Genomic DNA, 14,335 nt, shown 5'->3' with positions numbered 1-14,335 from the left:
GACATGGGTTTACTTAAAACTACTAAAGCTTAAACTTCAAGGCATCTCATTTTCATGGTCCCCTTACATGGCCCTATATCTAATTTTTTATTCATTTCTTAAAGAACCCTGCCCTCACAAATTTCAAAAGCTTTGGGCTCCACAAACCAAGATGCGACTGGTTAGTCATTTCATTTGTTTGTTGCTCCTTATTCCTCTTCCTTTCTATATTTCTTACCTCTTTTTCGACTGGCTCCTTTCTAGAAGCCAATCTTTCCAGTTCATGTCTCTTTTGCCTTAGAACAATAATGGCAATAAAGAAATGAAACACAGGTTAAAAAAAAGCAACTGCTCAAACCTATACTCTCCTCCTCTAGCTAAATCTCTCTTCTTTCCTTTACAGTCAAGATGTTTACCCTTGGGGCCTTGACTACTTTATTCTTATTGGCCCTTTACTCTTCTACCTAAAATTATGTTACCATCAGTCCAATGAAATGCCTCCTAAGATCTGTAAATATCTGAGCCATACATTGTTTCCCTAGGGCTCTGTCCTTGATTCACTTGATTCATGCTCTGGTCTACATCATCTCCCTGGAGGCCTCACCCACTCTGAATGCGATGACGATTATGCAATCCCCTCATTCATTTTCATTCTCGCGCTTGCTCTTTCTCAGCCTTCTTGACCTTCAAAATCAAATACCCAAATATTCTTTGGATATACTGTATTTCAATACAAAAGCTGAAACCAATAGGTCCCAGAGTTCATTAAACGTGCACCCTTATCTTTTGTTTCCATTCTCAGTGACTGGCACCAAAGTATACCCAGTCACTGAAACCAGAAAGTGGGGAGTCATCACATTCTCGTTTTTCACTCATACTCTACCGTCAAGTAGGTGGCCAAGTATTATTAATTCTGCTTCCCTAACATCTCCTCTTGTTTTGAGATTCTACTTCCAGTGACATGAGTGTGTTCTATCATAGGTAAATCTATACTATAATTTATTAACACATTTCTCCCCTTGTCCTAGACCATAAACTTCATGTGAGATCTTTATTCGTCTCTGTATTCCTAACACATAACTATGGTGTTTTCTGGTACTGAGGAAATGTATCATGTCTTTTTAAAGAAGCAATATTAAACAGTATGCTATAAATTAGGAACTTCTAACAAATGAAAGTATTTAAGAATAATAAAGATTCACAGTGAATTAAATAATGAAAAATCTTTTCTAGACTATCAAAGAATAAACCATCAACACAGAATACTTGAAATGTAAGAATGTATAAAGAAAACAAATTATGCATGATCTCAACTGTTAATATTTAATTTCCCTTTTTGTTTACTAATTTTTATCAAATTACATGTTTATGACTTTAAAAGATCAAACGGCTTTTCAAGGCTGCTGGTGAAGAACAAAATCGTCCCTGACATTTATGTCCATATACTTAAGTACCAGCGTGCTGCTTCCGTATTTTTCGGTTTTAGGCACTGCCTATTGTCTTACAATGGAAAACACAATTCAGCTCTCTTTTACCAACTCCATCCCTCTCCCATACACATCCACTTCCCCCTCCTCCTAACTTTCCAAGATAGACATATTATTTTTTGTGTCATTATGATTAATGTAAATGTTGAACCAAGTAGTACACCATGACAAAATTTCCATTCTTACACAAGTTTATTTTATCCCAGAGATTTAATTATCTTGACTTTTCACTTACTCGGTTTTCTACATACTCATCTTTAATTCATCCCCCGTTCTGCTACAAGTACAGATCTCTTCAATTCAATATACCACCATTTTTTTGTTAAACTTTCTCCAAGCCTTCTAACTTGCTCTAAAATGGACTGGTTGCTGTCTAGATTTGCTTCCCAGTTGTCATCTTGACATATCCGTTTATCCTATCATCCTAGAAATGGCCTTCCCTCAATTCTGTGGATTCTTTAGACCTTTTATCTTCTTTTTTGGTTCACTCCCTCATTTTGTTGAAACATCACCTCCAGGAGATTTCTAAGAAACAGTAAATATTCTGAGATTTTTCCATGTCAGAAAACACCTTTATTCTATCCTCACTTGATTAATATTTACTCTTGATATAGAATAATTTTCCCCCCAGTTTTGAAGGCATCATCATTATCTTCTAGATTCTAGTGTTGTTATTGAAGTCTGATGCCATTCTGATTTTTTACCTTTATATGGAACTTGCTTTTTCTCTCTGTAAGCTTGAGAACATTCTTTGCCTCTATTGTTCTGAAATCCCAGGATAATGAATTTTGATCTTGGTCTTTTAACATCCATTGTGCTGATGAGCATTCAACTGCTCTTTCAATCTGAAGATCCACGTTCCTTCAGTTCTGAGAAAATTCCTGGATTTATTTATTTGATAATGTCCTATGTTTTCACTGTTCTGTCTTCTAAGAACTCTTGTTAAAGATAATACTGGATCTCCTGAATTAATCTTCTTTTTTCTCATTTCCCCTCCTCCACCTTTGTCTTTTGTTTCCTAGTCTCTGGGAGATTTCCTCAACTTTATCTTTAACCCTCCATACTCCACTTTTCATTTCTGCTACCATATTATTAATTTCCAAGAGCTTTTTTTGTTTTTATTTTTAAATTTGTTAACTGTTCCTTATTTAGCAATCCTTCAGTTTTTGTTTCATGGCTACAAGAAACTCTCATCTCTTTGGGGAAGGTAATGTGTTTCTTTCATTTTTTTTTTTTTTTTTGAAGTTTCTCTTGGCCTTATCATGTCCTCCACGTTTCTACTTTTCTATTTGCTTGTTCTGCTCTTTGCCTTCCATATTAGAGACCTTTCTCAAAGGTCAGGTGATCACTGGCTGTCCATATTTAAGAGTAAGGTACTAGGGACTTCCCTGGTGGCACAGTGGTTGGGAGTTTGCCTGCCAATGCAGGGGACACGGGTTCGAGCCCTGGTCCGGGAAGATCCGACATGCCGCGAAACAGCTAAGCCTGTGTGCCACAAGTACTGGGACTGCGCTCTAGAACACGTGAGCCACAAGTACTGAGCCCGTGCGCCTAGAGCCCGTGCTCCACAACAAAGAAGCCACCGCAATGAGAAGCCCAGTCACCACAATGAAGAGTAGTCCCCACTCGCCGCAACTAGAGAAAGCCCATGCGCAGCAATGAAGACCCAACGCAGCCAAAAAATAAATTAAAAAAAAAAAAAAGAGTAAGGCACTAAAAGACTTGCTGAAAGTTTTTTAGGCATAGGTAGGATCTATTGACAGATGGACCTTGTGCTAGTGTGATATGACTAGGCCATTTCATCAGAACCCCCTCTTGGCTAGTTCACTTTTCTATTGAGAAATCTTTCCATTCCTGCCCTAGAACCATAAGCCTTACTGTCAGCATTCTGGTTGACTGAGGTCTTAATGTTCAGTATGTTTTACTTAATTAGCTTACATTTAATCCTTACTCCCAACTATTCTTGTGGTATGTCAGTCCAGACAGTATGGTTTATACTTGTCAGGAAATAAACCTCCAATCATCTGCCAGAGAAATGTGCCATCATCTAGTTGTGAAGGGTTAGGAAGGGAATATGAGGGTAAAAAACCAGTTTGATTCAATCCTCTTATTTTCAGTCTTATTCAATGGGCACCTCCAGATGAACCCAGCCATCAATTGCTGAGCTTCAGTTTTTCTGGGATTCTGTGTTGAAATGGCTTTGGTTTCAATTTTCTTGGATTTTTAAAATCAGGAGCTGGTAAATTTGGTCTGTAGGCCAGATCTGGCCTGCTGACTAAGAATAGTTTTTATATTCTTACAAAATACTTTAAAAAGAATTGATAAAGGAGAAATACATAGGAGGAAACAGAAGCAGAGAGAGAGGGAGAAGGGAGGAGGGTCAGTGGAGGTGGCATGTGGTTGCAAAGCCCACAGTATTTACTATCTGGCCCTCTACAGAAAGTTTGCCAAATCCTGTTCTATGTAGTCACCACTCATTCCTCAAATTTCTATCTCCCAAAATACTGGTTTTCTTGTTTCTTCTGTTCTTTATCCTTGTGGGACTGTGTCCTTTAAAATCTCCCCTTTTAGGGGTTTGAGAAGGTAACTGAAGTTAAAAACTTTTAGTTATTATAAATAATGCTATAGTGAACATCTTTATAAGTTGAAAATTTTTCCCCCATTTTTAGGCTTATTTCCTTCGGTTAGAGTCTTAGAATGAGAAAACAGAAGGATCTTGATACTACTGAACGCTTTCTATACCTGTCAGGAAATAATAAAAAAAAAAATTTATTCCTGGGACTTCCCTGGTGGTCCAGTTAAGAAGGTTAAGAATCCGCCTTCCAATGCAGGGGGCGAGGGTTCAATCCCTGGTCGGGGAACTAAGATCCCATATGCCACAGGGCAACTAAGCCTGCATGCTACAACAGAGCCCATATGCTCTGGAGCTCACACGCCACAATTAGAGAGCCCGTGTGCCGCAACTACTGAGCCCGCATGCCACAACTAGAGAGAAGTCCACGCGCCACAATGAAAGATCCCGTGTGCTGCAACTAAGACCCGATGCAGCCAAAAATAAATAAATATTAAAAAAAATTTATTCCTATGATTAGACAGTTCGTTCATTCAAACATGCTACAATAACCCTAACCTAAATAACCAATACTTTACAGATCATTCTCATATGCAAAAAATTATTTATTCTAAAAAGAATTTAAAGTAACTTAAAGTTGCTTAAAACGAGCAGGCAGGAGGACTTCCCTGGTGGTCCAGTGGGTAAGACTCCGTGCTCCCAGTGCAGGGGGTCTGGGTTCAATCCCTGGTCAGGGAACTAGACCCCACATGCATGCCACAACTACGAGTTCGTATGCCTCAACTAAGTCCTCATGCCACAACTAAAGATCCCACATGCCGCAACTAAACATGCCGCAATGAAGATCCTGCGTGCCTCAACTAAGACCCGGCACAGTCAAAATAAATAAATAAAAAAATTAAAAAAAAAAACCCCAAAACATAGACAGCAAATTAGAAGTAAGTAAAAATGATGAGACAAGAAGAAAATAAACATAGGTAGTATCTAAAATAGAACTAAGAATAGGGCTATTATAAGAATGTATATTATGAAGTAATATACATTTGTGAAAGGTAGGCCAAAGATTAGGTTCTTAGTAAGCTATGTTAATCCTCTCTTACTTGAAACAATTTAGAACAGAACTTTTTCTCCTACCTTAGAAATGTTTTATGGATGGCTGAAGTTGTCATGAGTGTTACTGAGTGAAAGAAATCTAATTCTTTGGAGGAGACTCATAATATATGGTACAAATATATACCAATGGGTTTTGGTATATCTCATTTCCCTCCTCCTCCTTGGGGACAAGTAAAAGAACAAGGAGAAAATAACCCTCAACAGCTCTGAATTGTGACTCCTACTATCCTAGGCATGTTGGTAGGAGGAAAAGCAAAGATCTCTTGAAAATAGCATGTCAGTCTCCTTCTGGAAGGAGACTGGAAATAGTGTTTGAGTCTTTGTAAGTACATGAGCTCAAAGGTCAGCTTCTGGAAATATTTTGCAGCAATGTGCATATTTAGAAACTTGTATTCATAGAAACATGTCTTACTCATAAGGCACAGTTCTTTAACATTACATTTAGAAATCAGGAAATCTTTTTATGCAACATTTAAAGAAAAACTATTCATGCTTGATAAACTATCAATAATGCTTTTAAAAAAAGGGCAGTAAGTACAGTATTTAAAATAGCACAGCCAGAACATAAATCAGGTATGCATGGGACTCAAAATTCAATGAAGAAAACAGACATGCACATGAGTAAAAAATAATACAGTAAGTGCTATCACATAGGTATGTATGAATTGTCAAGGGAGCAAAAAAGACTGGAACGATGGTAAGCAAGGATCAGTTTAGGAAAAATAATGTTACAGGCTACATTTTTCTTCAAAATTATAACTTGAGAATTATGAAAAATACCTTATAGAAAGATTTAAATGAGAAAAATGGCATCTTTAATTTCCAAAATATCTGAGTATATTTGAAAAATAGCAATATAAAAGTTGCCTTTTAATCTTTGACCTCTGACATTTCTATAACATTTTAGATTTCAAGGTATGTTTATGTGCACAGCGTTGTTTTTTTCCTTCAAAATATCCCTTTTAGACAGGTATTATTTATTATGTGATTTAAAGATGAGAAAATGGAAGTTGAGAGGAAAAAAGTAACTTGTTTGAGATCACTCATTTGGGAAACTGGCCAGGCCAGAATTGAATTCGTATCTATCTTCACTCCAAATTCCATTTTTTTTCTCAACTAAAGTGGCTTTTAAAAAACAGGCACCACGACACTGAAATTTTTGTGTCAAAAAAGAAAATAAGGCAGAGAATGTTTGCTGCTAACAAGAGAAAAAAAAGGGACTTTTCCAGCACAAAGGTATGAGATGACCAAAATCCTTTTACGTTATTCACTAGAGAGGAGAGACAGTGTACTGAATAACAACTCTTCCCGATTAATGAATTATTACCTCACTTTGTCTTAAAAAAACACTGATATTTATCCTTTTTAGTCCCTTAATTTGAACTCATATCAGTTTAATAAACTTGGGAGTATCTTAGACCAGTGCGTCTTTGTCTTTGTCTTTGTGTCTCCTGTGTCTTTGTTTCTCCATGTTCTGGGAGAAGCTGAGGGTACTGGAATGCAATGGGTCATAAGTTTCAACAAGAAACACCAGAGGTTATTCATTTACTGCGATGATTAAAATAATACTGGGACTTCCCTGGTGGTCCAGTGGGTAAGACTCTGTGCTCCCAGTGTAGGGGGCCTGGGTTCGATCCCTGGTGGGGGAACTAGATCCTGCATGCATGCCACAACTAATATGAGTTCTCATGCCACAACTAAGAAGCCCACATGCTGCAACTAAGAAGCCCACATGCTGCAACTAAGAGTCTGCATGTCACAACTAAGAAGTCCACATGCCACAACGAAGATCTCCCATGCTGCAACAAAGATCCTGCGTGCCGCAACTAAGACCCAGCACAGCCAACATAAATAAATATTTTTTTAAATTAATACGTATAAAGAAAGCATTTACAACACTTCTTATCCCATAATGAAAACACACAAATATTGCTGTGAGAAGTTAATGTAATGTGGTTCACAACCACTCCTGCCAGAGACTGGAAATCTCATGAAGAGACTGAGAATCTCACATGAAATTAATGGCAAAAACAAATCCCTAGACAGCATCTATGCAACAGATCTAGAGAGAAGCTAGTCCCAATTAAAGCAGGATACAAGATATCTTGTATACAAGGATATTCTCAAACATAATAAACTGATCAATGTGTTTGACCTTATTCAGGGGCATTTTAGAGTTATGTCAGAGAGAGTAAGGAAGTACAGAAATAGATACATGGAAAACTAAATAAGAAAAATCAGAACAAGGCAGTGTAGTAACCAAGGTAATAAACAAAAATCCAAGAGAAAATACAATTATATTAAATTTGTGCGTCTCTGAGCAGCAATATATATTAAAACCCTTTGCAGGGGGTCAATAACTAGTGACTAAAAAAAATAAAAAGCAAAATAGCTTCCATCTTGTTAGAAATAAAGAGATAACTACTAGAAGAAACACCTACAAGAGCTGCTTTTGGCTAAAGGTACTGGGAAGTGCGGAGGGATGGGAGGGAGCAGGTAGTTACCTTTATAAGCTAAGTAGTACTTTTCAACTTTCTAAACTATGTACAAGTATTCTTTGATAGAAGTTAAAATTAAGTGAAAGAGAAAAACTACTTATGTGATAAACAAAATCCTACTTTAGAACCATTGCTAATAGTGCCCCAGGTTGATCTGCTCTGGCTATAAGCAGGTTATAGTAATGGAGCTAAGCATTAAGCACAATTAAAACATAAGCTACATTACAACAAAGACTGGTTAGGCTTTGACGTCAGCATGCCAGAGATTGAAAATGAAAATGGAATTTAAAACCCAGCATGGTTCATAATATTACATCAAAGCAAATTAAACATGCCATTAAATTTGCAAGCATATATAATCATGTTTGTTTAAATCATGTCTTCTTATATACATAAGCATCTGAATAATAATGTCAGCTAAAATTCAGCAACAGATGTTATATATAGAGGAATCATTAATAAGTCTTAAAAAAAGGCATCATGACAATGTAAAATTTTATTTTAAGTACAATCTGCTTTAACCACTGCATCTAATTATCTGACAGTAGAATGGCCTTTTAACTAAATATTTGCCAAGTTGTTTAATTACCAAGTTAAATAGGTTTTATGAAAAGAAAATGCTAAATCTATGATAGGAATTAGCAATTAGAAGGTAGAAAAAATACAATATAGATGAGCTGATCATGCAATGAGTGAAATATGACATAAGATTGTATGACTAAGAAACGAATTAAATGACTGGATTAAATTTATATTTTGAAGACGTATATTACTGCTCCTTCCATCATACTCACATCTCTGTGCCCACTACTAGCAGAATCATGGAGTGGAGTGTCGTCATCCAATCCTTGTGTGTTAACATCTGCTCCAGCTGCTATAAGTATCTTAGCAACATCATAATATCCAACATTGCAAGCTTCATGCAGTGGTGTCCAACCTAAAGTTACAATATTAATTGAACATATGGTTCACTTCTACTAATTCAACACATATGCTTTTTAGATACATAACCGTGTGTGACATACTGATTCTACATGCACACAGTACAGAAGGAAAAAGGAGTGATGAACAAGTTACTGAAAATAAGTACCTAAGAAAACCACCAATTTTACAGAAGGTTCATCCACAATCATATTATTTCCATTGGGACTAAATTATTTGACAAAAGTACTAAACATTTAAGCTTATCCAATAACTTGCTATAATTTAGAACAATCATCTCAACTATGGAAAAAGTAGAAAAAGGCAAAATAAGCTTGTTAGGGTCTTTCAATATTACAAGATACTGAATATAGTTTCCTGTGCTATACAGTAGATCCTTGTTGTTTACCTATTTTATATATAGTAATGTGTATATGTTAATCCCAAACTCCTAATTTATCTCTTCCCCCCACCCAAGGCTCTTTCATATACTCTTGATGCGAGTGTAAATTGATAAAAGATTTTTTGGAGGGTCATTTGCCTGATTTTCAAAAAATTTTAAATATGCGTCTCCTCTGATTTAGCAGTTTCCTTTCTACTGAAATATCGTCCTTCCATAACTATACACAAATATATTTCTACAAGAGGGTTACTGAAGTACTGTCCACGGAATCTATTCTATACACTATTATGTGGCTGTTGAAATGAATGAAGTAGAACCACCTACATGTACCGACAGAAATATCTGTACGACACTAGTAAAAAGGAGAGATTGCAGAACTACAGGCTGACACAGATAGAGTGATTTGATTTTTTAAAAAAAGTCTCTATATAACTAAATGTTCATTGTATATATGATCCTGCAAGTGCACAGAAAGGACAGCCTCCAAATTGTTAACCACAGTTCTGTGAAAAAGAAAGAACCTGGGGGATGGGAGGGTAGGGTACTGTAGTATGTGAAACTAAAGGGAATTTCTACATTGTTCCCCAATACTTTTACTGTGTGAAACAACACTGCCACTCACTTATAGTCCTTGTGCTCAAGCTAATGAACGGTCTAAACATTATTTAACTGTGGTTCACCTAGAACCTAAATTGGATAAAAAATTACATGGTAATATGCCAAATAAAATGCACATTTAATATTTAAGTATTTGAGTAATTACTGACAATGAATTGTAGCAGAGATCAGGGTTTTAGGTATACACTCCAAAATAGTTTTATATTAAATTATACTTTTAGAACTCTTTCATTTCAGAAAGAGGAATGAAGAGTATAGATTAAATTGTAACCAGCATCTGTTTAGATGATAAACTCAGTATTTTAGTTCCTGAGTATTCGTCTTTAACTACAAGTCTTACCTGCAAAATCTTTCACATTCACATTTGCCCCTAAACTTATTAATTCTTTGACCTGTTTTACATCTCCTCGAATAGCTGCCATGTGTAAAGGAGTTTCACCACGTTCATTTCTTTTATTAACTTTATCTTTCTGTCGAGATGAAGAACTGGGAGTTTTCTTTTGGGCTGGTGTTGTTTGTGATGGATGATTTGGTGTGGAATCTATAAGAAAGAGAAAAGTTAACAAAAGTTCTAGACTAAATATTTTGTATATTCATTTAAAGGTTTTTATAGGTAACGTGCTAACAGGGGGAATATCTTCTCACCCAAACAACCTGAAACTTGACTTGGATGATACACTAATAATTTGACCCAATTACATGTAGTAGATCTTCCTTTAGGGTTATCAAATATTGCAGGAGCCAATTAAGAAAAAAATGTTTCATTCTGTCAATTTATAGAATTGGTTTAAAATGATAATAAAATATCAAGTATGCACCCTGAAAGTGTTTGCTTAATGAATAATTTGATAAACTGCAAAAAAACATGTTCTTCATGGCATGTTATGATACTATTTCAAGAACTAGATGAAATGACATTGAAGGCTAGAGTTTACACCTCTGACTCAAACTACTGGAGTTGTATTCTGTTATTAGGTGCAAATCAAGGTCATAGATGATTTTAGTATGAAATGAAGCTTAATATCTATGAGAAATAAGGACAGTCTAGAAAAAGGCCTTTAAAAAGTGGGTGATAAAAGAGGGGAAAAAAAGTGCTTTGCTTTGATTCCTATCTTTTGATTTTTGTTCCAGTTTCTTTCTCAAAAACAAGAAAGTTAAACTGGATGACACCCAAAGTCCTCTACTCCCCATTTCAGAACTGGGAAAAAAACAAAACAAAAAACTAGTTTCTTAATCAATTAAGGATTCAAGACATATGTACAGTGTTAATAATTAACTCTGAAAATTTACAACTATTTAAAAGAAACAACAGCTCTAAGAGAAAAAAGTCTATGGAAAATCATTTTCTGACATCATATAATAATTTCCCTGCAAACTGACATGATTAGAGCACTGAAGCATTATCATCCTTTTCTCAATAAGAAAAAGTTTAAAATTTACCTTTTGGATTTTAAAGTACATTCAGTTAGTAACAGTTTCCTATCTATGGATTTCTATAATGTATACTCCAGAAGAGCATGAACCTTGTCTAATCATCACTGTATCTCGGCTGCTTAGAAGACTTCTTGGTACACAGTGTACTCATGCAATATTTGTTGAATGAATACATGATTCTTATTATAATATTTATAGTCAAGTTATTTATTTAGAAAATTAGTGGTTGAACTTCTTAAAAACAAAAGGACATTTTTAAATTCAAACAACTTGAAAGGAATTAATTCATGTAAAATTTTCTTAGCCATTCCAAAATAATATACACACAGACAAAATAACAGTAGTACTATCCATAATGGCAATCAGAATAAACAAAAACATGGAAAACGAATTATGTAATGGATAAAACAATGAACCCTAAATTCCAAGCATATCTATAAGATGGCAAACAGGTTATTTCAAAAGCTCTCCACTCTAGTTCTACATATATTAATAAAGATGACTGATGTACCCTTTAAATGAAAAGAACCAACTGCAGAACAGTATTATAGTATTAATCTTATTTATATTTAAAAATGAACAGCAACAAAAGATATATGTTTGCATGTTTATATCTAGAAATTTTCTAGAAAATAAACTGTTAATAGTGCTCGCCTCTCAAGGGGGGAGATCATTGGAAATGAGGGAGGACTTTAGCTTTTTTGCCTTACTGTATTAATTCTTTAATTTACTCTATGGATAGAGGTTCATAGTATTAAAAAAACAGTTTTAAAAAATAAGTCTTCCCATCTAACTATTAAGTCCGACTCAAAGTCAACATTTTACAGAAACATTTAAAGTTTAACACTGTAAACAACTTTAATTTGGCCACACTCTTTCCCCAGTTGTGGGTGGAAAGGCAGAAGAATAACCAAAACAATATGCCCTACTTAAAAAAGCAGAAAGCCCTAACGTGTTTTTATTAGTGAAAGATATAGATACACTCATGTTTAATGAAACTACGATATATAGAAACTCTAAGAATTTTACCAAGCTGTTCCACTTTTTAAAAAAAGAGCTAACACTGGAAAAGTCCACTAGAAAAACTGTGTCCTTTTCAATGCATTTCAACAGGCTGTTATGTTACCCAAAGTCTTATATAAAAAGACGCCTTTAAGTCAAAGCCAAAACAAAAAATTTTTTTTCTCTAGAGAAAAGTGATTTACTTTCTTCTTGTATTGGTCAATGAGAACTATACAACTTAAAATTTCTGTGTTGTGAGCTACCAGAATGCATAGCTAAATTCAATGCTCAGTAGTAATAACTATCTCAGTCCAGCTGTCTGGGCTTTATCTACTTTTTAAACCCCTTTTAATAAGTTAGCAAGTTGGTTTGTTCCTTCTTCGTTTTCATCCTGCTGGTGAGCCATCTTTAATCATTTCCGGAGGGCAAACTACTTGAATAAACACACACACACAAGTAGCACAACACCTTAACTGGAAGTGTGAAATGAAATATGAAATAAATTTACATAGTATACTGCAGATATTCTTCCTTTTAAAATAAATTTTAGCAGATCTTAAACACTAAAACATGAATTACACTCTTCTAAAAGTATGCGATAAGATTACCAGCTTACAGCAGTGTGCTAATGAACTGAAAAGTAAGCTATAAACCCAGAAGCAGCTTTACAGAAACTGGGGTAAAAATGTCTGCAGTAAGGTAAAAGCACACACAGTTCTGCAACAGATTTCTCATGTTGACTGACCCAATTCTAAATTACAGCTGACCCCAGAACAACTCGGGGATTAGGGGCACCCACCCTCCTCACATTTGAAAATCCGTGTGCAACCTACAGTTGGGCCCTCCATATCCACGGTTCTGCATGTGCAAATTCAACCAACCACGGATTGTGCAGTAGTACAGTATTTACTATTGAAAAAAATCTGCATATATGTGGACCCACTCAGTTCAAACCTCTGTTGTTCAGGTGTCAACTGTACTCATTTTAGTTGACAAATATTCACTGAATGTCCACTAAGTGCAAAGGTCCCTGCCCGTGTATAGCTTTTCATCTAGTGGATGATACAGACATAAACAATTGTCACACAAATAAATGTAAAATTGCAAACTTATAAGAAACTGATTAAATCCAAGAAAGGATAAACATTTAAAGTAGTTAAAAATAATTGTCAAGGACTTCCCTGGTGGCGCAGTGGTTAAGAATCCGCCTGCCAATGCAGGGGACATGGGTTCGATCCCTGGTCGGGGAAGATCCCACATGCCGTGGAGCAACTAAGCCCATGTGCCACAACTACTGAGCCTGCACTCTAGAGCCCGTGAGCCACAACTACTGAAGCCCGCGTGCGTAGGGCCCGTGCTCTGCAGCAAGATAAGCCACCACAATGAGAAGGCCGCACATCACAACAAAGAGCAGCCTCCACCCGCTGCAACTAGAGAAAGCCTGCACACAGCAATGAAGACCCAACACAGCCAAAAATAAATAAATAAATAAAGTAAAAATAAGTCCAAAGACAGTCATTATAAAAAAAAAATTGTCAAGACAAAGCTACAGTGTGAGGAAAACTATGAACACACAAGAACTCGACGATGGTAAGTGTCACCTGGACTGTTGTCTCTTGCTGTCATCTGCATAAGAAGTGCCATCTGCTTTCGCTCTGAGAGTGGATAACCAAAAAGAATGCTAACTGGAGTGGACTTCTTATTTCCAGCTTCCTTTTTTGTTTTCTTCTTTTCTGGACCTTCTTTCTCTGGAATTATTAATAAATATGTAAGAATCTGAAACAAATGTAAGCACTCAAAAGTAAAACATAAGGAGACTTCTTAAAAATAGATGATACATGTTTATGAGAAACAAGGGTCACAGAGGAACTTGCAATAGGCAGACAAAAGGGCACTAGGCCTTTATTATATAAGCAATTTTCTTCCTGAATGCTTTGGAAAAAAATAGTCTTGTGTAATTTTCAGAAAATTAATAACATTCGGAAATTTAGTACTAGTGAAATTTTTAATGATTTGTTCTATTAAATAACACTTCAAACATTCCTTAGTTTTACACCTTTGAAATGCCTCTTTCATTCATTATAATTTTATTCTATTATTGATAAGTTTATATAGCAACGTTCCTTCATATTACCTCCCTAATTCCACTAATAATCTGTACAATCTTCTAAGGAGGTGTTTAACACAAAGCACATCACACGGAGTAATTATTGAAAAAAAAACGCCAAATCACTTTATTTCAGTCATAGGACAGCTGAACATGGAACAGTATTAATCAAAGCTAAAACTGAGCAAATTAAAGATTCTA

At 35.6% G+C, this 14,335-nt stretch overlaps 1 protein-coding gene across 7 annotated transcripts in view; it reads right to left on the bottom strand.

Moving 5' to 3' along the window:
• The window catches only part of ANKRD12 (ankyrin repeat domain 12), a 116,031-nt gene that overhangs the window by 47,575 nt on the left and 54,121 nt on the right, over positions 1–14,335 (bottom strand). For all 7 annotated transcript variants that reach the window (XR_009534913.1, XM_060121974.1, XM_060121976.1 and 4 more), the window contains 3 exons: positions 13,629–13,775; positions 9,932–10,132; positions 8,444–8,586 (listed from right to left, as the gene is read on the bottom strand). Coding sequence is in view for 6 of the 7 variants with exons in the window: in XM_060121974.1 (XP_059977957.1) it covers positions 8,444–8,586; positions 9,932–10,132; positions 13,629–13,775 (491 nt within the window). In the remaining variant the exon portion in view is untranslated. The remainder of the gene's footprint in view (positions 1–8,443; positions 8,587–9,931; positions 10,133–13,628; positions 13,776–14,335) is intronic.

Source organism: Lagenorhynchus albirostris, chromosome 14, assembly GCF_949774975.1.
Source record: "Lagenorhynchus albirostris chromosome 14, mLagAlb1.1, whole genome shotgun sequence".
Taxonomy (NCBI): domain Eukaryota; kingdom Metazoa; phylum Chordata; class Mammalia; order Artiodactyla; family Delphinidae; genus Lagenorhynchus; species Lagenorhynchus albirostris.
This window is presented reverse-complemented; position numbering and strand designations above follow the sequence as displayed.